The following is a 27,859-nucleotide window of genomic DNA, read 5'->3' on the forward strand; positions in this document are numbered from 1 at the left end:
CACTGCAATTTTTGACCATCAGATATTTAACCATGCTTACAGGAAATGTGGTGACTCACCAAGGCTGACTAATATTCAGCAATGGAAAGGACCCCTAAAATTAGCCTCCTTCTGCTAGGTTTCATGATCTCATCATTGAAGTGAAAGGTGTTCCTCCGTAATAAATTTTTGCTGAAGGAATCTGGCATATGCACAGGCTACAGATGCACTTGCCTGAACACCCTACCACACAAAGCTATTGCCTGAAAACTGTATCACACTCCCTGGAAAGTAATGTATTCTCTAACTTCTGTGAAAAAATGTTTGTTTAGTTGCATTAACAGCAATAAGATAAACAGCAAAAGTACATTAGGCTGTGTTACTAAAGAAAATGCATGACCTCTAATCCATCCATAACTTCCATTTTTGCACAAGGGCTCAGGGTGTCACATCAACACAGACTGTCATCTGGTGCTACAAAGCAGAAGCAGAAACCTATAATTCAAAGTAGCTCACACTGTTGGGTAGCTAGCCCTTCCATGGTTGTTCTTCCATACCGCATGCACGTGCATGCTCACTCACACCTACAGTCAGTTTAGAGTGCTAAATCCCTCCACTCCATGTATTTGGAACATGGGAGGAAAGAGGAGCACCTGAAAAAAAATGTTAACACAGACACAGCATACAAACTTGACAAGGAATGCAACCCATCTGAGAAATAAATTTGAGAACCTCTTGCTGAGTGGCTAATATTGCAGAAAAATAACTAGAACTGCCTGCATTTATAAGCCCACTGACATTTAGACAAATACAGGATTTGACTGAAGACAGCTTCCACTACTTAGGAGTATGGATTAAAAAGGATTCCGTTATGGCAGCTAAGTATACATGGGAAGAGACTAAACAAAACATAATACAAAAACTGGGAAATTGGAAGCTCTGTTTTATGGATATAGATAGCACGTCACAAGCAGTAAAAAATGTTTTAGTCCCCATAGTTTTATACACAGGTCAGGCATATTTTTTATCAACCAGAAGAGAAGTTGTGGATAGCAATTAATAAAGACTTGAAGGATTTTATCTGTGAGGGGAAGATGACAAGAGTCAAGTGAGATAAGCTGATACTTCCAGTAGAACAAGGTGCTTTGAGATTACTTGATTTGTACTGTATTTAAAGTGTTTTTGCAACTGTTTTAACTGCTTTTCTGCAAAAAAAAAAAAAAAAAAAAAAAGTTCTAAGCTTGTTTCCCACCTTTCCTGTAACTAGTCTAGTCCAGATACAGATTTGCTGTATCCAGAACTATTTTGTAAGTTTCTGAGCTCCCCAGACTTTTCTGTGTTGGAAGGAAGCCTTCTAGCTTATCAGTGGGAGTGATAAGCACTAGGTAGCCTATCTACCACAAGAGGAGTGGTTTCTGGCACAGAAATTGTAGTTTATAGGCCGTTTGTCAGTTTTTCCATCTCTTTCAACTTTCTGGTTTAAAAGCCCGTGTTTACGTGGGTTTGCACTTGTTTAAGCTCCACAGATCCAGTTTTGTCGTCCTGCAGACTACAAGAGCAACAATAAGTGGAAAGAGATACTCTAAATACTTCCATTTTGATTTTTCATAATTTACTGTTCTCTGCACTTGTTTTTTGTCATTTGTAATTTATCTGCATTTATTTAAACTGTATTTGCCTTAATATTGCTACACACTCAAGTGTGCTAGCTTGTACTGCATTTAAAGTGTTTTTGCTACTGTTCTATTCCATCCCTTTCAACTTTCTGGTTTAAAAGACCGTGTTTGCACACCATGCAGCGGCGCTCAGCTGAGGAAAACTATTACCAGTGCGAGAAAGTCTGCTCTTCAATTTTCCTCTTACAATGTGCTTGTTCTTTTACTTCTGGTACTTCAATTAGCTTAATTGGCTAGCACTTTAACAGGCTTTTGTAGCATTTATTGTAGCACACTTAGCTGCTATCAGCATTACCTGCTCCTATGCAGTAACAGCACCAGTACTTATTAGTTATGACCACCCCTTCTGGTATGATTGAAGGGCAATTTCCTGTGCTTTCTCCTGCTAAGCTGGTGCAGATGGACATTCTGAGACAGTGTGGCAACTGTCTAATGTACACAGACAACCCTCTCCTTTTACCTCCCAGCCCTCATACCTGTGAGACATGCACTTATATCACCAAATTGGAAGCAGTACACTCTCCAACCAAGACCAGACTAGCTGGTTAAGAGGAGAAGGTAAACACCTACAACTCACTACATAAAACACACAGCCCTCCAAAACACCAACCATCACAACCCACACATAGAAACACAAACCACACATGCACACCTTCATGGAGGCTCTCAATCAAAATTTACCCAAATAACAGAGCCCCTCGATGCAGAAATGCACTCGACCACCACACCACAACACCAACGCCAGAACACATAGCTCACCACCACAGTATACCCCTCAACCCAAGCCCTTAAGGCAAAACACTTTGCCCAATGTACTGATCATAGAGACTCAATTGTGAGGCACACTGATGTCCCACTCACTAGGTTGAACAAGGAGAAGCTGACAGTCAGTTGTCTATCAGGTTCCAGGATCCACCACATAACACATTCACTCAGGTCACTCCACAACAAGTGCAAGTATGACTCAGTCATTGTCCATGTGGGTGTGAATGACCTGAGATGTACTTCCCTGGACTGCATGAAAAAAGATGTGATGGAACTCTCGGATTATGTGGTCCAGGCAGGTATGACCATAGCCCTGAGTAGTATTCTACCGTCACCCTGAATTATACTACAGTATGAGCAGAAAATGATTGACTTCAACACCTGGCTAAGTTTCTGGTGTCATTCTAAGGGGATCCAGTATCTGTCTGCCTGGGACGACATGAATGACAGACCTCAATGCTTTGCCAGAGACAGCCTGCATCTGTCACCCCTGGGATTCTGGATACTGGATAAAGATTTTGCCACCCCTATAGTGCCTTTTTAGGCAGTGTTCCAAAGACCAAAATGCCACCATAACAGCTACAAACAAATGCAATCTGAGGGTCATGCTGCTCAATGCTAGAGGTCTAAATCTCAAGATCCACTTGCTCGAAGCACTCTTCAAAATGGAGAATGTTCACATCTGTGCTGTAACAGATACCTGGTTTAAAGAGGCAGAAAGCACCCCTGCGCTACCATGCTACAACTCATTCCATACCTTTCAGCCCCAGAATATGACCAGAAGCTCCAAAGTTGGTGGTGACTCCATATTCGTAAAGGGTACCTCTAGACTGGTAGCCCACAACAATGGATCTGAGATACTTCAGGTACAGCTAACACTGAGTAAGATAGAGATACAAGTCATAGCCTGCTACAGAACCCCAAACATGTCCCTAGACTCTCACTCCAAGTTCCTAAGTACCCTGGAATCTTTCACTGTCCAGTCCAATACTTTCATAGTGGGTGACTTCAACTACCCTTCCATCAACTGGAAAAACTATTCAAGTACAAATATACAGGCCCAATGCTTTCTGGAATTTTTCAGTTAAAATGCCCTGGACCAGATCATTGTGACCCCCAATAGAGGAAGCAACATCCTCTACCTGCTTATCACCAACATGGGAGACCATTGCACCACACCTATAGTCAATTCCACCCTGGTTAAATCTGACTACAAACTGATCACCATGGAAATCTCCATCTCACCTACACTCCCCGCTAAGGTGACCACCCTGTATAACTTCTCTAAAGCAGACTTTGGGCTCCTAAAAACAGATGTGGCTAACTTCTCAGCACCCGCGCCAATGAAAAATAGCTGCATGACTGCCGAATCATACACCGATGCAGTGTACGAGCATATACACAAATGCATGGACCTTGCCATACCAAATAAAACTAAGATGTTCGCCTCCAAAAAAAGGAAGCCAATCTGGTGGCCCCCAGCCACCAATAAACTCTACAACAGAAGGAAGAAACTGTTGCAGAAAAAAATGAAGTCACAAGACTGGAAAACCTCCCTTATCAGTCTCAACAAAAAGCTGAGATCCCTTATCAAATTCTCTAAAGCCAACTATGAAGACAGAATTGTGGCTGACACCAAAAAAATCCACAAAGCCTTCTATAGCTATATCAAAAACCTCAAAGGCAATACCCAGATTTGCTCTGAGTTATTGCACAATGGCACCTCCTATACTGAGCCAACAGATATAGCCAACATGCGCTCTGACAGATTCAGAGCCAACTTTATCCCCTCCCCAAGGGCCCTATCACAATACCAGAAGAAAGCCTGGTACCCACCATTTCTGCAGCACAGGTAAAAGCTGCATTGTCCAAAGCCAAGAATACAGCATCCATGGGACCTGATAATATCCCTGGCTGCATGCTACATGAGCTACAAAATGAACTGGCACCACATCTGTGTGCCCTGTTCAATCACAGCCTTACCTCAGGCTATGTCCCTAAGGAATGGTGCACTGCTACAATCATCCCACTCCATAAAGGGGGAGCAACTACAGACCCTGGGAACTATCGTCCCATTAGCCTGACAAATCTTGTATGCAAAGCTATGGAGCGCATCATCATGAACCTACTTAACAAAGATCTAGGCAATCTCCAAACTCTTGACCCCTCACAGTTTGGCTTTGTCAAGGAGAGATCCTGCCTACTGAACCTAGTTGACTTCTTTGTGGCAGTCAGCAAGGCTGTGGATGATGGTAAAGCAGTGCATACAGCTTACCTTGACCTGGTCAAGGCCTTTGATACCATTCCCCACTCAGGTATCATTGATAAACTCACCAAACTAGGCATCGATCCTTACATCACTAGGTGGGTTGCAAATTGGCTCACAGAGAGGACCCACAGAGTGAAAGTTGCAGATTCAAAGTCAGACTAATGACCAGTCATGAGTGGAGTCCCACACGCTTAGTCCTTGGCCCTCTCCTGTTTGGCATCTACTTCTCAGAAGTCCAGGCCAACAAAGAAGGACTTTGGCTAGCAACGTTCACTGATGACCGCAAGCTAGGAGTCATTATCAACTCCCCATGTGATGCAGACATCCTACAAAAGGCCTCTCTGAGACCAGTGACTAGTGCTGGAACCATGGACTGAAGCTTAATGCCAAAAAATGCATTATCATCCCCACTGGAAAAAACTCAGTTCCCATGACTTACCACATTGATGGGATCCCATTGAACACTGAAGGGGCCATAAGAGATCTTGGCACCCAGGTCGACAGCCACCTCACCTTCGACCACCACATTGACACTTTGGTCAGAAAGTCCTACGTGACACATCTTATAACCAAAGGTTCCGCATCCAAGAAGAAAGACGTCATCATCCCTCTCTACTCATCCCTCATTAGACCAATCATCGAATATAATGCCCTGTTTTGCATGTACCTGACCAGACACCTACAACAGCTGGAGAGACCACAAAAGTACCTCACAAAAAGGATCCTAGGCCTTAAACACATGTCCTACATGGACAGACTCAAGAAACTTCAGCTGTTCTCAGTCTCTTATCGTCTACTTAGAGGTGATCTCTGCTTGACTTACAAAGCCATGTCCAATCTAGACCTACTTGAAATGCTACACCTAAAGAAATCCTATTCACCCTGTGCCCATGCCACATGCTCCACAGATCACAACCTCATTACCATAATTAACAGAACATGCTGGAGGGACAGGTTCATCTCCGAAAGACTGCCCATACCCTGAAATAAGCTTCCCATTCATGTCAAGCAAAGCACCTCTCTGGCCTTCTTCAAGGGAAATCTTGATGAGTGGATGGGTAACAGAAAGTTCACTCCAGGGATCATTTCAGTTGGATAGGGGCACTGTGAACTAACATTGGGTGGCACAGTGCCTGGGCAATTATTTTGGGCTAGGCTTGTAAAGGCTCCAGGGCCATTAGGCTAATATACACGTATGAACCTATGAAGAGGCATTTCAGAGCTATGCAGTTAAGGCTCCTATACATTGCAAAAGCAGAAATGTATAATTCAGGGTGGAAAGGGATGATGATGAAACGGGGAGGGGGGGAGCTCAAGAAACAAGTAGAATAACAATAACCATACAGAATATTATATTGGTAAACTAGCAGAAAATATTCTAAGAACTAAGCCAACACAGGAATGGAGAAAGGAGATTCTGCTGATAAAAATGCCAGCAATAAGGGGTGCATACAATATGTAAGAGGGGGCTGGAATTTACTGGAGAAAACTGGCAAAAGAGCCAATGTATTGGTAGCATATCATTAGAGAGGGAAAGGTAACAGAATGAGAAGAGGCCAAGAATTTATTTGGACTGCAGGCTAGAGATTGCTTTCCATATCAAGGATTAATATCAGAGTCTGGGAAAAAAATAAAAAATAGGGGAATCCTAAGTGAAAAAACAGCACTGGTAAAGTTTTTAGTAGAATCTAAAATAGAAGCTGCAGTTAAAAAAAGGTATGATTAGTAGAGCATATAAAATATTGCGTGATAACTATAAGAATCAATAAAATTAGATTAGGAAGGATTGGAAAGAGACTGGATAAGCAATTCACAAAGAAAAAAATGGGGAAGTATATGTATGCAAGTATGTAACAAAGTCTAGGAGCTTCAGAATATTTGCTTGGAAGTGTTTACATAGGTATTTTATACCCCAATTAGACTCCAAAGAATGTTTCCTCAAGTAGATAGCAAATGTTGGAGGTGTGATAGGAGAGAAATGGGTAAATGGGAACATACGTTTGGAAGGGTAATAAATTGGCAGACTTTAAAAATTCCCTATAGACTACTCTGTCAGAAATGCTGGGTGCTCAGATTGGTATAACCATGTAAATGATTTTTTGAGCTACAATACAGATATATTTATTTTTATTTATTTACATACTATTTGATAATTGTGCAAGTAGGCCTGTCTGTTGACCCTTTATAGCCATGGCATAGCTCAAAGGTAAGGCATACAACATTTTATCAAAGCACAGGATTAACATCTTGCAGCAGCTTATGATAAAGTATAACATAAATAACACATTAAGGTATCAATGTCATTTCGGTGCTTTATTAAATAAATATTAAACAATAATATTCAAATAAAACAATCAGTACAGCCTAACAAAATTGCAGCTTGCCATATTCAGTCTGTCAGCATATAATGGAGTTATATTATTAACAGCTAATTCAGTCAGTATTGCAGTATTGCATGTAGTGTGACCCTCTCCATTATCTCAGTAGCACTTCGATTCTGCATGGAGACATTCTTTGAGAGTGTCTTTAAATTTCTTAAACATTTCTAGATTTCTAACTTCACTGGGCAAGTGGTTGCAGACAGTAGGTCCCTCTGTCTACTGAAGGCTCTTTCTGTTATAGTGGTTTTCAACAGGGGAAGTGCTAGTGAGAAATAGTTGTCTTGTAAGCTCCTTAGAATATAGAGACATTTTATATCAAGGGGAGTTTTAACTTTAAAGATGGATAGTAGCTTTGATTTAGTGCCCTATAGCTTAGTAAGCTCAGCAGAAGTATTGTCCTATTAGTTATTTACAGCCAGATAGTAATTTTAAGCAGTTTATAGTAATGCATCAAGGGGTCTGATAAAAGAATAAATCTGCAGATTTTATTCCTGATTATTTCTATTCTAACTCAAACAAAAAAAAATGATCTGCTATACAGGACATATGCATAGCCTGATCAGAACAGCAGAAATGAAATGACCATGTTAGGAAATTTTAATGTACTATATGAATTCATAATTTAATTGTGACAGATGCTTTAATGATCTTTGGTAAGCTACTATGGAGCTTACCTAACTGTGCAGGCAGCAATGGTTATTGAAATGTTGTTGATTCTTGCACAACCAAAAACAGTAGTCTAACCCACCAAGCGAACCCTTAGATTATTAGGGAAAGAGCTTTATTGATGCTCTCTTGAGCCTATTGTTGCTTCACTGCTTAGGTAACCATTATACTTTGCTAAGGCTAGGGGAGTGGCTAGTGACTAGTTGTAGTCTCCTTTCATTACCAGAAAGTTGCTTCATAAGTGAGAATGCCTGGGTGGGGGGGTGGTTGGTGTGTGTAACTGGGATAAATCATTATTGTCACTGTAAATAAAAGTGAACCGTTTATTTAACTCAAAACTAAAACATTGGCATAAAAAACATTAAAACAATCGAGTTCAACATACCCGGTGCCCTGTAGATCAGAATGAGCTAGCTTATGTTGTAGAGTGCCCTTGTATAGGTCAGCTGACCTAAACAGAAATGACTAATATGGGTGGGAAATGCAGAGATAGTAGAGAGCAGTGTGTGTGTGTGCGTGGGGCAGTCACTCACCTGAATGACTACAGTACTTGATTTGGACAGCCATTTCTCATTTACTCTTGATCACTAATGTGTTCAGTGTGAAACTGTTTCAGCAGAATTATTTTTAGTTAAGCCAGTGTGGTTCTCCCTTTCAATGTATCCTTTGACAGAGCAAGCTGCCTTTCTGTCCTATCTTACAGGTAAGCATTCTGTGGGTGTTGGCTATTTTCACAGACCATTCACTGTTTTAAGAATACTACCTGAAAGAAAAATGTTATGGTCAATGGTCAGTCTACTCCAGGCATGGCTGATTCCAGTACTTATTTCACACATTTCTCCATTAGAAATATTGGATCAATACTGGGCAAGTCAGCATGAGGGCCATAAAATGTTCATCATTAGATCCCTGAGGTAATAGTCTAAGCTAGTTGGATTATATACTGCCAAAGATGTGCCAGCTATCTGTCTTCCAAAGCTTTAGGACATATTCCATGTGCCCCTAACTGCTGTGGAGCTACTGAAGAGTTGTATAAAGCCAGTGCCAAACCCTCAGATCTTTCTTGCCCTCGAAATGTACTCTCCCTGTCAGCTTCTAGTGATCTACAGATTGATAGCATTTCTCTAAGGCTAGGCAATGAAGTACCCCATCGGGAAGAACTTTCACCTTTATCCATTTTTGTGAAGAAACATTTACCCCTTTTTTCAAAAATTAATCATTAAAGCTTGGTCTGAAATTTTTGGGGAGTTGTCACTAAAAAAATGTCTTAAAACTTTTTTGTCAATGTTTTGTTAAAAAAGAACTTTTTGTGAGAAAACGTTTTACATTTTTATCAGAACTAGAGATTTTAGTGGTTGCCATTAAAAATCTTGTCTCAAAACTAAAAACTTCCAAACTCTTTAAAGCTCTGCTACCCATGTGTCAGGCACTTTTTTTCAACAGAGCCTGGACCACATCTCTGGCTCTTCAATTTTTTCCAGGCCAGCCTGTAGGAAGAAAAAGTTGTATGAGAGGCTTTGTTCTTTAAGTCGGCTTCATGAGGATCTTAATCACTGTAAGTGACTCCTCTGTGACCAGAGTATGTACCTCAGACCACTCACTGACCTCTCTCTCAGTCCTCCAGGGTAAGAACCTCAGATCACTCATTGACCTTTCTCTCAGTCCTCCAGCATATGTACCTCAGACCACTCATTGACCTCTCTCTCAGTCCTCCAGAGAATATAGCTCAGACCACTCATTGACCTCTCTCTCTCTCTCTCAGTCCTCCTGAGTATGTACCTCAGATCACTCATTGACCTCTCTCTCAGTCCTCCAGAGTATGTACCTCAGACCACTCATTGACCTCTCTCTCAGTCCTCCAGAGTATGTACTCAGACCACTCATTGACTTCTCTCTCAGTCCTCCAGAGTATGTACTCAGACCACTCATTGACTTCTCTCTCAGTCCTCCAGAGTACGTACCTCAGACCACTCATTGACCTTTCTCTCAGTCCTCCAGGGAATATAGCTCAGACCACTCATTGACCTCTCTCTCAGTCCTCCCGAGTATGTACCTCAAATCACTCATTGACCTCTCTCTCAGTCCTCCAGAGTATGTACCTCAGACCACTCATTGACCTCTCTCTCAGTCCTCCAGAGTATGTACTCAGACCACTCATTGACTTCTCTCTCAGTCCTCCAGAGTATGTACCTCAGACTACTCATTGACCTTTCTTTTAGTCCTTCTACCTTTACTTTTTAGGATGCTGCTAAGGACAGGGAGTTAGGTGCAGCCTCTGCAACTGTTCAGATACCCTCTTTTGGCATGGGAGGACCAACACATTGGTATTAGGGGTCAGAGAAGAGTATGCCCTACCTTGGAGCTTACCTGAAATGTTTGATTCCCATGGAGAAGAAAATCCTTTAGGTCATTTTGTTTTAATTTGGGGTACCCTAGAAAAAGAAAACATAAATTTAGGAATTCTTCTGTTGTTTCACAGGGGAGTCACAGGGACAATTGACTAGGTTTGGCTAAAGGCGTATTCAAGCCTTTAATTTTTCGCATTCTGAGTCCCCCCCCCCCCCCCCCATTCAAGAAGAAAAACATTTTCTTCTCTCATGGGTACTGAGGCAGGAATGGGATTTCGATTTTGCTTCTCAAGTGTCTAGTCCATATCAGGGGATATCTGGTTCAGATGAATGTTTTGCTTCAGATCCCCTCTTCCCCATAAATATTTTTTTTCTGGTACTATATCTCAAATGAAAGAATTATTTCAGTGGGAGCAAAAATAAATTCCTTACTTCCATTAAAAATGTTGACTTGTTACAAATGGACTTTCCTCAACCTGAAACTATTCCTCCTGTTCTGCCACCATTTAAAGATTTGCAGCAGTCAACCTTTTGACCTCGAAGAAATCTGATAATTTACATAAAGCGCCTCATTTAGACAAATTTCTTTTTTCAAACCCTAGATTAGACCCTACAGTAGTTTCTCTGTCAAATCTGTCTGCTGCCAAACATCCTTTAGTTGTTAACCCTAATCCTTTGATCAAAGTCAGCAAAGCCTTTGTATGTTTCTTCAATCCTAGCAGTGAACTGCCAAGTTTTTACTAGCTTCCGTTCATAATATCAGAACTTGGAGTGCTGATATTCCTTCTTCAGAGATCAAGTCATCTCTGAATTGCTTGTTTTCTTCTGTGTCACAGGTGATAAATATTCCTATGATACTGCTAAAGAAGTAGCTAGAGCAGCTCTCACTGCCTCTGTGATGAGAACACTTGCTTGGCTACATTCCCAGAATTTATCAGAGGATATGAAATCCAGGCCCCTGAATGCTCCTCTGGATAAAGAGGTATTGGCTGGTTCATCTTCTGTTAAGGTCCTTAAAAGATTTGATGAAAGAAGAAAGTAAATACAGCGGCTTACACAGATGTTTTAACTCTCCCTGCCAAAATATTATATGAGCTTTGCTTCCAGTTTAGGATCATTTCATAGGAACCAAAATAAAGAGTTTCTTCAAGTCACATGTTTACAAAATCTTCAAAAACTGGCAGTGGTTCAGAAAGGAAGGGAAGCTTCTCTCAAAACAAAGGACAAACTGAAAAAGCTTTTTGTGTTCTTCCCTATTTTCCACTTTAGTATGCCTATAAAACTTTCCCCAAATGTTGGCCTTTTTTCCTTCCATAACACCATACATCTTCAGATATTTGGTTCTCAGAATCACCCAAAATATGGTACAGGTGGCAGTGGGACTCATCCTCTTTTATAAGAGATTATCAGACATCCACCCAATCAAAGCTCCATGTTTCCACCTGTTCTGGAGTAAAAGATGTCTCAAGGGGATACAGAACCTGTCCCTCCAAATCTAATGGGGAATGTTTTTATTCAAGAGTCTTTCTAGTATCAGGAAAAGAAGAAACATGGAAACCTGTGATAGATATTTTTACACCATTAATAATTATCACTTAAGACATAAGCAAACATACATTTATATAAAAGAAAATGAACTACATTAACATGTTCCTAGTTACATACATTATACATCAAATACATTATTTTATACAAGTATCATCAAACCAACATTGCATAAATTGCTGAATTCCTGCCTTCCCTTAAACCTCATTCCTCTTCTAAAACACTATTCTGCATGCATTTTCTCGCAATTTACATTTTTCTATGTAATTTGCTCCAACCCTTTTCTAAATACCCCTCTTCCGGTTCTTTTATTTCTGTTACAATATTCACTGCTTCAAATACATTAGGTTTAGACTTTTCATTTTCTAGTTATTGTTTTTTTGGCAGCCACCAGAGTTAAACCTAACTAAGCCTTACTATGGCTAGGCAATTCAGATCTTGTATCCCAGCTCAAAAAGAAATAATTTTTGTTAGCTACACCCATTTGCTCACCAAGTATTTCTAATAGAGTAGTAGGGAACGTTTAACATTTGCCAACTCATTGCACTCCCAAAACATGTGCTCCCAGTTATGTCTTTTTTATCCATCAAACCTCCAAAATTTGCTATCTGAGGAAAAATCCTTAGGAGTTTGCTTGGGGGATAAAATACATATGCAACACTTTCATGCAAAAATCCTAAATATTCTAGACTTTGTTGCATATTTCAGAGCCATCCATATGTCCTCCCATTGTTTTTTTGTGATTTACTCATCCACTTTCTCTTCACAATCTTTTCTAACCTCCTGTGATTGATTCCTATAGTTATCATGCAGTATTTTATATGCCCTAATAATTATCCCCTTTTTAATAGCAAGTTCTGTTCTAGATTCATTTAAACCTCTACCAGAGTGGGTCTTTCATTTAGGATTCTACAATCCCTTTCTCTTTGCCTGCAGTCTATTATTACTCTCTGATAGGGAAGGCGATCACTAGCTTGCAGTCCAAATGTCTTCTTTGTCTTGTCCCATTCTATTACTTTTCACTCACTAGCTATTTGATCCCAGTATCTTGGTTCCTTTGTCATATTCCTCCATTAAATTCCAGCTCTGCATTGCCTGTTCTCTGCACTCTTAATTGCTGTCATCCCTATTGGCAGAATTTCCTTTCACCGGTCTTTTGTTGGCTTAGTTCTTAGAATACTTTCTGCTACCTTATGAATATAATCTTCTGTATGGTTGTTGTTATTCTCCTTAAGGATCTGCATTCATAACCCCACTCTTTCCTTATTTCTGGACTTTCATCCCCACTTTATCATCATGCCTTCTCTATTTGAATTGTAGATTTCTGATTGTGCTATGAATATGAGCCTTAACTGTGTGAATCTAAAATATCCCTTTGAGTCAGGTAATCCGAAACCATCTTGTTCTATTGGAAGGATCACCTTATCCCACTTGACCCTTGCCCTCTTCCTCTCCCAGATAAAATCCTTCAACATTTTATTAATGACTGTCCACTACTTTTCCTCTGGTTGATAATTTTTAAAGGGTCTAAAACATTTTCATTGCTTGTATCTTGTTATCCATATCCTTAAGCACAAGCTTCCAGCTCTCAGTTTTTGTATTATCTTTTGTTTAGTTTCTTCCGACATATCATTAGCTACCATAACACTGTGTGCTGTATTAAATATTCACCTTTCAGTTTATGTTTCCCAAATCTCATTTGCTTAGTTTTTGATGTATTTATCAGCATATTATTCTCCTGTGCCCAAATAATCAATTTTATCAAGTTCTTTTGCAGACACGCCTTATTTGTAACACATGTAATCCATTTACCCAACTTCAGGACATCAGCATATAGACTGTAGAACACCTCAGATGAAAATGTTAGGTCTGAAAGATACAATCTAAACAAGTAACAGCCTAGGACAGAGCCCTGTGGGACACCCTGACTGTAACCAAGAATTTCACCTATCTGATCGCTGTATGATACTTGCCATGTCCTATTTGTAAGTCATGCGGCTGTCCATATTATTAAGAGTACATCAATACCACATTGCTCTAATTTATTGATCTGTGTTTTGTCTATAACCCTGTCAAATGCTGAAGTTAAATATATATAAATGACATCATAGCACATTTTTTTTCATTCATAGCTGTTATTATATCATTATAGAACATCAAGTTACAGGTTGTAATAGATCTGTTTTCAACATATGCATGCTGATATATGATTTCAAGTCTCAACCTATCCATTTTTGACAATAATTTATCCAATATTACCTTCTCCATTATTTTTCTAAAACATGAAAGTCAACTTAAGGATCTATATGACTCTGGGTTTGTCCTACTCCCCTTTTTCTTAAGGTTTAATAAGTGCATGTCTCCATCTTGAGGAATCTCCCCATATTTATATGACCTAATAAATAATAGATATAATGGTACTGTAAGTCTGAAGTGTTCTCAGGTCAATATTATTAATTCCATCTACTTCTTGTGCTTTGTTTGGATCCAGTTTGTGCAGTTCTTTTTCAATATAATCTAATTTGATTGCAGTGTCTGAGGTTACCCGGATGTTACTAGGACAACTTCTCTCCCCCCTTTGTGGACCCAAATTGTTTTGCATAAGATTTTGTAATATATCTATAGTCTGTTGTGTCTGAGAATACATTTTAGAATTACATACAATTTATCAGTTTGTGTCTTTACTCCTTCCACATCTTATGTATCTATAACATGATTTCCTATTATGCTCAATATCGTTATATAAATGTTATTCAAAATTTTCTTGATCTTGTCTCACAGTATGCTTAATTTGTCTATACAGCTTGTTTATTTCAGTTTTCAAAGCTGTAGTTCGACCTCTCTTCCACTTCTGATATTTTTTTCTCTCTCAACGTAATCAGGTGTCTTGTTCTTATGGAAATATACCCCTGCCCTGCTGTTGTATCCCTAGAGCCTGATGTTAAAAATGTTTTTGATTTTTTTTCCACTCAAACAGCTTCTCTTTCAAAACTTTACACATACCATCAGCAATTTTTCATGGAACACATCATTCCATTTAGTTTTACATAGTGACTGTTTTGATTCCATATAACCTGTGATTAATCTTCTGTGCATTGGTTTAGATTTCAGTTTGGCAGAATTATCTAGCAAGAAATTAACCTTTATAACCCATGATCACTCCACATCAACAGTGGCAAAACTTGAAGTAATAGCAATTTCTTTAGGAACAAAAACAATGTCTAGTATGTTCTGTTCATTGTGAAAATTTTCCTTGTTAAAGTTGTTAAATCAATATTATTCTAATCTGTATCTGGTAAATTTAATTTTCAAGCTAATCTTATTCTTCCCTCCTGTGCTTCATGCAAGAAATGTATGAATTCATCTAGGTCATCATAGGTTCATAGGTAGGTACTAGGCTATCGGCCCAAGAGCCAAGGTTCTCTGGTTTATGCCACCCAAGAAAGTTATTTTCCTGTGCCCCTGTTGAGTAGAAACACAGAAGTGATCCCCGGGGTGTATTTCCTATTTCCCATCCACTCATCAAGATTTTTCTTGAAGAGTACTAATGAGGAACTTTGCTTGACATAGATGGGTAGCTTGTTCCAGAGTATAAGAAGTCAATGGGACAAGAATCTATCCCTCCAGCATGTCCTGTTTATTTGGTGACAAGGTTTAGGTCCCTAGAGTGTGTAGCTCGTAGGGATTGGGATTTCTTTAGGTGTAGCATGTCCGACAGCTCTGGGTTTAACATAGCTTTATATGTTAGGCAGAGATCTCCTCGGAGTAGGCAATATGCTACAGAGTAAAGCTGGAGTGTTTTGAGATGGTCAGTGTAGGGCATCTGTTTGAGGCCAGTAATCCTCTTTGCAAGGTACTTCTGTGGCCTTTCCAGCTGCTGCAGATGTCTTGTGAGGTACATTCAAAAAGGGGCACTGTACTCTATAATGGGTCTAATGAGTGCCAATTAGAGGAGAACAATGACATCTTTTTTCCTGGATGAGAACCCTTTTGTGATGAGGTGTGCCACATAGAAGGATTTCCTGACTATTGTAGCGATGTGATTATCAAAGGAGAGACTACTGTCCACCTGGGTCCCAAGGTTTCTTATCACACAGTCAGCCTTAAGTAGACTGCCATTTATGTGGTAGCTCATGGGTACAGAGCTTTTACCAAAGGGGATGGCAATGCACTTTTTGGCATTGAGCTTGAGGCCATGCCTCTGACACCAGGCATCTGTCTCAGTGAGGCCCTTCTGTAGGATGTCCACATCGTTTGGGGACTCAACTATGGCTCCTAGTTTGCAGTCATCTGTGAACTTTATTAGCCAGAGGCCTTCTGTGTTAGCCTGTACTTCAGAGAAGTAGATACCAAACAAGAGAGGTCCCAAGACTGAACTCTGTGGTACTCTACTTGTCACTGGTTTGAAGTCAGATTTGGAGTCTGCAACTTTTACAGTGTGTGTTCTGTCAGTGAGCTAGTTGGCAACCTATCTTGCGATGTAGGGATTTATACCTAGTTTAGTGAGTTTAGCTATAATTCCAGAATGGGGGATGGTGTCGAAAGCCTTGGCAAGGTCAAGATAGGCTGTGTGGACCACCTTACCCTCATTTATGGTTTTGGTGACTGCCTCAAAGAAGTCGATCAGGTTCAGAAGGCACGATCTGCCTTTCATAAACCTGAACTGGCTGGGGTCCAGAGTTTGGAGGTTACCAATATCTTTGTTTATGAGTTCCACGATGATACGTTCCATGGCCCTGCAGACCAGGCTCGTCAGGCTAATAGGGCGATAGTTCCCAGGATCAGTGGTGGCTCCCCCTTTGTGGAGTGGGATAACTGTTGCTGTGTGCTATTCAGTGGGCACAAAGCCTGACGTGAGACTATGATTGAACATGGTGCTTAGGTGGGGAGCCAGTTCATTCTGAAGTTCATGTAAAATGCAGCCTGGGATTTTGTCCGGTCCCATGGATGCTGTGTTTTTGGTTTTAGAGAGTGGAGCTTTTAGCTGCATAGATGTGATTACAGGGACACTGCATTCTTCCTGTATAGATATGGGCCCTTTAGGGGGTGAGAGGGGGATAATGTTAGCACTGAACCTATCTGCCAGGATGGTGGCAATATCAGTTGGTTCTGTAATTTTTGTGCCATTGTGCTGTAACTCACAGCAGATCTGGGTGTTGCCATTGAGATTCTTGACATAGCTATAGAATGCTTTGTGGTTGCCCTTAGAATCAGTGGTATTTTTTGTTTTCATAGCTAGCTTTGGAGGATCTTATAAGGGATCTCAGCTGATCAGGGAGCTCCTCCACTCATGGGATTTTACTCTCTTTTGCAACAGTTTCTTCCTTCTATTGTAAAGTTTGTTTATGGCAGTGGACCACCAGATTGGCTTCCTTTTTTTGGAGGATAGCAGCTTGGTTCTGTTTGGGATAGCATGATCCATGCACTCATGTAAGTGCTTGTAGAGTGCATTTGTGTAGGATTCAGCAGTCATAACTGCATTGTTCATCTGCATGGGTGTCATGACGTTCGCCTCTTCTGTCTTAAGAAGCAAGAAGTTGGCTTTGAAGAAATGTTTTACTGTGGTTTCCTTAATGGTGGGTGGGATGCAGATATCTAGGGTGATTAGCTTATGGTCGGATCTGACCAATGAGGAGTTGACTTCAGGTGTGGAACACTGGTCACTCATGTTGGTAATGACTAGGTCTAGGATATTGTTGCCCCTGGTGGGGGTATGGATAAGTTGATCCAGGGCATTGGAATTTATGAATTCCAGAAAGTGTTTTGCGAAGTAGTTGGTACATGAGTAGTTTTCCCAGTTAATGGTGGGGTAGTTGAAATTGCCCATTATTAGCATGTTTGGTTGAACTGTAATATTTTCCAGTATATCAAGAAAAGAGGAGTGGGAATCCTGGGGCATGGTGGGGGATCTGTAGCAAGCTACAATTTGGATTGCAGTTTTGCCCAGAGTTAGTTGCACTTGGATAACCTGGGATGCATTATGCTGCACAACTAGCCTGGAAGTGTGGATATCCTTAATGAATATGGACACACCTCCACCTTTGGTGTTCTGGTCCACGTTAGATGGCCGAAAAGTGTGGTATGGGTTATAGCCTGGTAATGCAGCGGTGCTGTCCAGAGCCTTGAACCAGGTCTCAGTCACTGTACAGATATCGATGTTCTCCATTTTAAGGAGGGCCTCAAGTGAGTGCATTTTGAGATTTAGACTTGTAGCATTGAGTAGCATTACCCTCAGTTTTTGCTTGCCTGTTCCTGTTATGGTGGTGAATTTGTCATTTGAACCTTACCTAAAAAAGGCACTATAGCGGTGGCAAGACCCTTAGCTAGTATCTGGAATCCCAGGGGTGACAGGTGCATGCCATCTCTGGCAAAGCATCATGGTCTGTTGACCATGTCGTCCCAGGCAGACAGATACTGGATCCCCTTAGAATGACACCAGAAGCTTAGCCAATTGTTGAAGTCAATCATTTTGTCCTTGTACTGTGGTATCATTCCGGGCAATGGCAGGATGCTACTCTGGGCTAGGGTCATACCTGCCTGGGCTACAAGATTGGAGAGCTCTTCCATGTCTCTTTTCATGTAATCCAGGGAGGTACATTTCAGGTCATTCACACCAACATGGACAATGACAGAGTCATATTTGTACTTGTTGTGGAGTGACCTGAGTGCGTGGGCTATGTGGCGGATCCTGGCATCCGACAGGCAGCTGACAGTAATCTTCTTGTTTAGCCTGGTGAGTGGGACATCAGTGTGCCTGACTGTAGAGTCACCTATGACTAGTGTGTTGGGTACGTTGTTTTGCCTTATGGGCTGTGGTTTATTGGCACACTGAGTATGTGGGCTATGTGCCATTTGGGTGGAGGTTGCTTGCGTTTCTGCTTTGGAGGTCTCTGTTGCTTGAGCAGATTATTATTGAGAACCTCTGCGAATGTTTTTGTGTTTCTATGTGTGGATTTTGGTGGTGTAGGTTTAGTGGGACTATGTGATGAGTGTGGTGTGGTGCAAGTGTTTACCTTCTCCTCTTGACTGTCAAGTTCAGTCTTGGTTGGAGAGAGCTTTACCTCCAGTTTGGCTAGATAAGTGCATCTCTCAGAGGTTGTGGTGTTGGGTGGTAGGAGGAGAGGTTTGTCTGTGTACATGAAGCAATTGCTACATTGCTCCAAGATGCCCAGATTCATCAGATAAACAGGAGAGAACACTGGGAGCTTACCCTTGGACATGCCTGAATAAAAAACTACTTTCCTCTAGACAAGTGAGTGAGTATAAGAGCTGTTTTTCTCTAAGCAAGTGAGGAAAGTAAGTACAAAAAAGGAGGAAGGTTGAGTGATGTAGTAATGTGTAGCTTATTTAGTGCTAACAACAAATTCTGAACAAGTGCTGAGCATGAATAAACAAATTCAAGTGCTAAAACTAAGAATCTGTACCTGGATCTTGTGGTAGATAGGCTACCTAGTGCTTACCACTTCCACTGATAAGCTAGAATTCTTCCCTCCAACACAGAAAGGCTTGGAGGACTCAGAAGCTTACAAACAGTCCTGGATACAGCAAATCTGTATCTGGACTAGACTAGTCACAGGAAAGGTGGGAAACAAGCCCAAACATGGGCTTATAAACCAGAAAGTTGAAAGAGATGGAAAAATTACCCAAACGGCCAATAAACTACAATTTCTGGGCCAGACACCACTCTTGTGGTAGATAGGCTACCTAGTGCTTACCACTCCCACTGATAAGCTAGAAGGCTTCCCTCCAACACAGAAAAGCTTTGGGGGCTTGGAAGGTTACAAGCAGTCCTGGATATAACAAATCTGTATCTGGACTTGACTAGTTACAGGAAAGGTGAGAAACAAGCACAAACATGAGATTTTAAACCAGAAGGTTGAAAGAGATGGAAAAACTGACCAAATGGCCAATAAACTACAATTTCTGGGCTAGAAACAACTCTTCTGGTAGATATGCTACCTAGTACTTACCACTCCCACTGATAAGCTAGAAGGCTTCCCCCCAACACAGAAAGGTTTGGAGGGCTCAGAAGCTTACAAACAGTCCTGGATACAGCAAATCTGTATCTGGACTAGACTAGTTGCAGGAAAGATGAGAAACAAGTGCAAACGCAGGCTTTTAAACCATTAAGTTGAAAGAGATGGAAAAACTCCCAAACGGCCAATAAACTACAATTTCTGGGCCAGAAACCACTTTTGTGGTAGATAGGCTACCTAGTGCTTACCACTCCCACTAATAAGCTCAAAGGCTTCCCTCCAACACAGAAAGGCTTGGGGGGCTCAGAAGCTTATAAACAGTCCTGGATACAGCAAATCTGTATCTGGACTAGACTAGTTACAGAAAAGGTGGGAAAGAAGGGCAAACACAGGCTTTTAAACCAGAAAGTTGAAAGAGATGGAAAAACTGCCAAATGGCCAATAAACTACAATTTCTGTGCCAGAAACCACTTGTGTGGTAGATAGGCTATCTAGTGCTTACCACTCCCACTGATAAGCTAGAAGGCTTCCCTCCAACACAGAAAGGCTTGGGGCACACTTGACTTGGTAATCTATACTCTTCAACAATTGTTATATGTTCCAGGGTTTTATTTAGGTTCACAGTTACACAATCTGTAGTACTGGTACACAGTCTATAGCATTGTCTTTTTCTTTTAATAGGTAATAATCACAGGTGTCATAACTATTTTTAATCTCTATCATAACACCTCCCCCTGCTTTTTTTGTTAGAATGTCTGTTACAGTAAAAACATTTATACCTTGACAGAACTGGTTTCCATTCTTTGCTCTTTAACCATGTTTCACAAACAATAACAGCATCAATCTTGTGGAAACATAGTAGGTTTTTCAATAAAAAAACATTATTATTATTAATGATCTTAGCATTATTTTATTTAACATTTGTTTACAGGGAAAGTCTGACTGGGACAGAACCCATTTTCAGTAGAGGCCCAGGGATAAATGCTCCAGATGCATGTCTTTAGAATGTGGGAGGAAACTGATACACCTGGAGGAAACCTACACAAATGTAGGGAGGACATTCAGGCTCTACACAGAAGTCACCCCAGCTGAGAGTCGAACTGGAGAACCTCTTGCTGTGAGGTGACAATGCTAACTGCTGCAACACTGTGCCGCCCTTCCATTAACAACCATCAGAGATGCATCACATGCTGCTATCTGTGAACTGTTACATTTTCGGCCTGGCAAATACCCTGCCTAGTGTTTGTCAAATATTGCAAAATATCTGCTGCAAAAATTCTCTTCCCTGATCTTAACAAATACATGCCATGATGTCTGAACAAGTGTGCCCAAAACTAGGCATGGATGCTCTACACTTTTCCATTTTTTAAAATGGGACTTTTTTCCATGTTGGTATTTGCTAAAAAAACTTTTCATTCATGGTGACCTGACTGTCCTTTCTATATGTGATCTGTGGAAGATATGTCCTAACACCAGTATAAGCTATACTATCTAAGAGGACTATAAGTTCCCTGCTAACAGTCAGACAGTCCTTGCAGATGAGATCATTTGTACTGACATGAATAAAAAAAGATCCGTGCTTCCTTACATTAAGGCATTCCAAGGCTTGTCTCACATCTTCTATGTTTGCTCCTGGCAAGAATAACCCTATTAGATGTTCATTATATTCTCTACAAATATGAGGTATTAGTTCTTCTAATAACAGAATATCCAATTACAAGAGCATCTTGATGGCGCAGTGGTGCAGTGGTTGCACTGTCACCTCCCAGCAAGAGGTTTTCTGGTTCAATTCTCAGCTGGGGTACCTTCTGTGTGGAGTCTGCATGTCCTTCCTGCATTCATGTGGGTTTCCTTTGGGTATTGTGGTTTCCTCCCACATCACAAATACATGCATCTGGAGAATTTTTCCCGAGGCTGCCGCTGAAAATTGGCTTCATTCCAAGTCGGACTTTCCCGGTAAACAAATATTAAATAAATAATAAAATAAATAAATCTTTTCTGACCAGATCTAAAGAATGTTCAGCTTCTAATTGAGTAATATATGCTCTATCAATTGTTACAAAAGAATGATCTTCATCATAATTAGTCTTATTAATCCTATTGTTTTCATTGTGTATTAAGTTTGCAGGCATACAATTGTCATCCAGCTGGCTTTGTACATCCACAGCTTGAGCCATGTAGTCATCATCTGTCTTTCTCTTCTTTTTTCTTACAGTGATGCTCTTCAATCATTCCATATTCAGTTTCGATTTTGTCCTATTCACCTGCCCCTTGTCTCCTTTTTCTACCATCTCTTTTGGAAAATGATGCTTTTTTCGGTAGATTGAAGGTCTTCTGCTAGAAAAATTTCATCATTCCTTGTAATCTGTGTGTTACATAACAAAGCAGTGTCCTTTTTAGTATGTATTCTCTTTACTTTACAGACATTTATCAGTTTCTTTTTCTTCCTTGTTATTTGTTGTGATCCTCTTCTTTTCTTTCTTTTTTCTTTTTTTTGTTTCCTTCTAAACACTGTGGATCCGCAGATTGCTGAATACTTGCATCCAGAATTCCAAAGTTGTCTGGGGCATCGTCTTGTGTCATAGGGGTTGAATGATCTTTACAAACAATAGACATCATTTCCTAAATGTGTTCTATTTGCTCTTTGCCTAACATTGTTTATCTCACCAGTCCAAAGATATTTGCAAAGTGTCTGGCTCCTGTGAAAGTAGTCCATTGCAGGTTGCAGGACATTCACATTTTCCCATATTTAGACGATTGCTTTATTTTTGCATATTATTTTACAACTTGTCAAGAATCTTTTACTTGGGTAGAAAAAAATATTTGTCAGTCTGAGATTTTGCAAGGAACAGTTTCTGTTATTTTCTAACCAATGTCTGACTTCAGCTAGGAAATATCTCAGAATGAGTTTCAAGCCATTTGCAGTTATCAAGATTTCTTTGGCCAGCCTTCATATTAGGAAGATTCAATACTTCTCAAAATCAGTTTGCACCCAACATGAAGTCAGTGTGATTGACATTGCAGGCTTGTTCCACTCTGGAATTGCCTTTACCAACCTGCTAACTGCCTCAGTGACCACTGCACTGGACTGTAGTATCATGGACACTTGAAACAGAAGGATGTACAGCACCACTGAGCACCTGATGGTCAGCTGGTGGACACTATAATAACAACGTGTCTCAATTATGCACAAGTGGAGTGAACATAACAACACTGATAGATTGAAGAGAATATCTCTTCTGCTGTGACATGGGCAGAATAGCTGCCTTTGATATCAATGACGTGGGATGAGCTACCACCTCACAATTAAGACACCTGACTGCAGAGTGAGAGGAAGGATCTCTTTCTAGAAGTGGGAATGCAGCTAGCTTAAGGATTCTTGTTTTCATCAGTAAATCCCCTGTAGAGATTGGGGCCGTATGTAAAATGGGGTCAGAGAAGCATTACATGGCTTGTGATTATAAGTGATACCTCCAACTGTACCAACTGCATACCCATATTCTTCACACTTATTGATGCATGTACTTACAAAATATCTTCATCCCTTCTACATTTATGGAAGCTGTGATTTCCTTCATATGAGAGAGAGTGGCAATGCAAAACTGAGAGTAAAAACTGCAGACTAAATTAATACATAAATAAAAGGTGGAAAGTGAGAAGATAACATATTACCATTTCTGAATGATCATAGATTATACAGCTAGTTAAGAGATAAAATTCTAGACATAACGTTTTACAAAAATGGTGACTACAGGCAATGAATTTAAAGTTCTACTGGCCAACAGTGGGTATAATTTACCCAGCACTTAATCAAAGGAACTGGACATTAGAACTAATATATGGGATCACAGCTGTGCAGATTAAAGGGGGGTGGAATAACTGATGTGGTCATTGGTATGGGTGCCTGGAGCTCAATGAGTTAGGTAAAATAGCTCCAAGGGAGAATGAAAGGGATATATTTGAGGAAATAGTAAAGGGACTGTGCAGGAGCAGCAAGGTCAACAGATAACGAATGAGGAGGTCAGTATATCTTAGTAACCATGTAGACAATAAAAGAGAAGGAAAAGGTGTACCCACCATGTAAAATGACAGGGCTATAGTTGAGCTGGAATATGAAGAAACCAGAGAGAGAGAGAGAGAGAGAGAGAGCGAGCTCTACAGCAGAGGTTAGAAGAGCCAAGGCAAGATCAGAGATAGACTTACAAGAAGGAATAAACTGATGAAAAAATTAGCAGATAAGGAAGGAAGTTTGTTTTTCCAAAGTACATAATGTAAGAAGAAAATCAGAAAAACCACTGGAGTAAATTAATCAGGGAAGACAAACAATATAACAGGGAAGACAAAACTAGAGAAGGCTTAAATATTTTTCTCTTTTTTGCAAGGGAAAAGCCATGAATAATTTCAATATGGAAAACAAGGAGGGAGAAAAATAGGAAGAAAGATTGTCTAGCCAGGAGAGCATGCAGGGGAAGACAAAGGAGTAGGGATGAGATGGTAGGGCCCCTATGGGGCCTTAAAAACTGGATGAAACAATAGTGATACCTCTCCTATCAGACCTACATAGCTGATCTCTGGGCCAGTGCAGGGAGAAAAAATTATAGTGGTACCACTTTTTTGTAAAGGAGAAGCCAGAACATTTCCAGGAAATCATAGACTAATAAATCTAAGCTTGATGACATAGGGTTTCATGGAAACATTACTGAGGGACAAACTTGTGAGCTTCCTGGAACAGTCCTCTCCAGGAAAGTAACCATTTTGGTGAATGTGTCCAACTAGTGAAATGTAATCCACTACTACAACTAAGATGAATTAGGGACAGCTGTTCTCTGCTCTATACCCCATGTGGTGAGTTGTTTTATGTATTTGTAGGATTTTAATTCAGGCTGCAGTGGATAAGACTGCTTAATATCTTCATCATTCTCATTGTATATCTTTGATCAATTTTTTCGGAAAAAGAATGTGACAAAAGGGGGGAGGGTTTGGCATAATGGTTAAGATCTTTACCTCACAGTTAAAAGATATGGGGTATGATTCTGACCTCTGGTTACTGGCTAGGCTTGAAATAGTCCCCAGACTGATAACCTAGTATTTACCTGTGAAACTAAGTACCGGTAAATTGATAATATTTCTCATTGGTAGTAGTTGGCAATAGGCTTTTGTCTTCATAGATTGCCATAACAATGCTAGAAAACATTACTTAAGAACAGTAGCCAAATGTACATTGAACAAGGGGCATACACACACTTATATGACAGTGTATGACATTTTATTAGATTTGCTCTCTTGCAAAATGAATATCTTGCAGATACATTAATTTTACAAAATTAAAAATACAAATCAGTAGCTTTTGCTGCTACACACTTCAGATGGCTGTTGCACTGGCTGACATACTGAATCATTCTGTGACCATGCCAAGGGAATCACTGAAAACTTGAAATTGCATTTTTGATTAAATAATGGTCAGTACAGATGATTTTTGTTTGTTTGTTTAGAGCTTCTAGCATTAAAGCAACTTGATATCAAATTTTGAAAGCAAATTATAGATGCATGCATGCATCATAGCTTAGGGTGTTATCATTTCCAACCTGAGTTTCATGACCAAGATCATAAATACCTATCACAGCTGCCATATTGAATGGCTCTGAACTCATGTAAAATCATTTATTGAGAAGTTGAAGAATCACTGTTTTAGTGAAGCAAGGCTTAGTTCTTAGAGTTGCTGCAATTTTTAGAGGTCCCAGTACTAAATAAGTTGTGTTGCTTGTGGAAAACAAGAAACAGTCTGGAGAAAGATTTTTTTAGGGCATGTATAGAGGTTATTCTTTAGTGTCACTATGTTGCAGCATTTTGTAAGGAGGCTAAAAGGGTCACATGATTGCTTCTGCCAACATAAATTATGTATATTTATATATTATTTTACTTTTTGTATATGTGTGTAGTGAGTGGAGAGGGATTTAGTCTTAGCTCTTAATCAGCAACTGGAAAACATGATGTGTGATGATGATTTACTTTTGGAGATTCAAATGGCACCTTAGTTTTTGTTTTCCTATGGTCTGGACAGATCCTGAACTTTTTCTTTACAATGTCTAGAATACATTTTATACAGTGCTAGCAGACAATGACATTCTTCTATTTTGTAAACCAAATGTATTATTTCTCTCAAAAGGCTTTGCTTTATATATTTGGTGCTGATTACATAGGCATAACATCTTCAGTAGTTATGGCATTACCTAGATAATAGTAACTGCTGCTATAGCTACTACTGTTATATGGTGGTCATTCCTTTTATCCTTGACATTAGATTATATAATTTGCTTAGCTACATGAAATATTTGCTTGCTAACTTAAAACAAAAAAACTGCAAATTAATTTGCATTCTTCCTGATTTTCTTATTCAGTAGGAGTTTTTTTTCCCTCCAGGTACAATGTAAAAATGGGTTTTGCCCAGTAAGGCTAACCTAATTTACAATACATAAATCCAAAAATCTATGACATTTTTATGTTTCACAAACTACTCATTTTCTTCTTCAGGATTTAGTAGACAGCAAAAAAGAATGCACTATGTTAAAATCTGTTTACAGATTTGATTTACAAGACATGGTACTGGAGAATGGGGATTATGTTCTGGGGACACAACACAGGTTTTCTTAAACATCATAACTAGCTATTATGTTAAATGATGAGAAAACTGCAAGCAGATATTTCGGCTAGACATGTGAACAGAATCACTGTTTAAATTAAGAAAAACATTAAATGCCATATTGGTCCAATAACAGAGAATGCAAAGACAATGGAACTCAGATGTGATGTAATACCTTTTATTGGACCAATATAGGTTTGGCAGTTACTCGAGCCCTTGAGCTGGCATGAGCCCTTCACCAAGAGTTAACTTACTAATGTTAAATTATGTTCTTAAGTATCCACTTGTGCCTAGAAAGGGAAGTACACCAATTATTTCTAACTGGTTAAAAAAAGAAATCTTGAAAAATGCTACTGTGGAAAAAAATATATCAAAACTGTGTTGCAAAGTTTAAAATAAGGGATTACATGAGGAAGAACATGAGTAGTTTTAAAAAAGAAAAAAATTATTATAGGGACAGTAAAGTGATAATCAAGTTTTAGATTATATATCTATTATATTACCAACATGTGATGTGAATAGCTAAGAAATTAATAATCTGAATCTCTTTTCAGGTTGAATTTTTTCCGTGATGTACCTGATTTTCGAATCCTGGCGTGTGGAGGAGATGGGACGGTTGGATGGATACTTGATTGCATAGGTAGTAATCATCCATTCTTAACATTTCCTAGTGAGAAGAGGCACTCAGCTGCTAATATTCTGCACAACATAAAACTAGGAATCTAGACCATTAAGATTAATATCTCTACAGAGCAAAGTAATGTGTATTTAGCTAATGCTGCTGTGTTTCTATAACTTTATTAAGGCTTAATGTGTAGATGTCCTGATACAAGCTCAGACATGGCTAAATAACTGATACGCACATTAAGGAGAAGTAATTCTACATCGGTGTGTACATGAGGAGCATGACAAGAAAATATACTGTCATTTTTCAGCAATGTACTTCATCAGTATACTTGAATATGAGTCTTTATGACATAATTAGGATTTCCATAGGATTTTCAGCATAAACCAAAATTAGAAGTCATGTTTTAAATAAAGGCTGCAAACAAATTCATCATTTTAGCATACACAAATGATTATAGATGAATGTTCAATGCTCCAGCACAGCATTGTTTAATGTCGCCATTTTTCCTAGCCTCTACACAAAAGAGTGTACCTGTAAAACAATAATAGGGAGAATGCTATAAAATTCTTTGTCATTGCAAGCTGTAAACTCTTTAATTAAATATAAGAAACACACACTCATCTGTACCACTGTTATGTATAACATGTCTCTGTACATTTCTAGTGTCTATTTGTTGAACAGGTAAATGAACTAGTCCTTAACGGACCTTTAACAGACATGGCCTAAACCAATGGTAAATGCATACCTCTCAACTTCTTATTAAAAGAAATCTGGACAAAGCCAAAGATAATGGAAGGACATTCCCATCCCCCACCCCCCAAAACAATGGGAAGCATTTAAGTATTGCTCTTATAAAAGTATAGATTTGATAGAATAACAAGTGTTGCTTTAGCATGCATTTTCTGAAGGGTATGAAGTCTGGAGCTCAAATGTCAATATTTATTTAGTGACTTCAATTTGCAATAATTTGACAGAAAAATTTTATG

General features: G+C 39.6%; 1 protein-coding gene across 3 annotated transcripts in view; it reads left to right on the forward strand.

Annotated features, from left to right (window-relative positions):
- The window catches only part of LOC122792986 (diacylglycerol kinase beta-like), a 4,078,579-nt gene that overhangs the window by 2,583,559 nt on the left and 1,467,161 nt on the right, over positions 1-27,859 (forward strand). For all 3 annotated transcript variants that reach the window (XM_044060599.1, XM_044060600.1, XM_044060601.1), the window contains one exon: positions 26,800-26,885. In XM_044060599.1, the coding sequence (XP_043916534.1) occupies positions 26,800-26,885 (86 nt within the window). The remainder of the gene's footprint in view (positions 1-26,799; positions 26,886-27,859) is intronic.

This window comes from Protopterus annectens, chromosome 2.part0 (genome assembly GCF_019279795.1).
Source record: "Protopterus annectens isolate FY-2018-M chromosome 2.part0, PAN1.0, whole genome shotgun sequence".
NCBI lineage: Eukaryota > Metazoa > Chordata > Ceratodontiformes > Protopteridae > Protopterus > Protopterus annectens.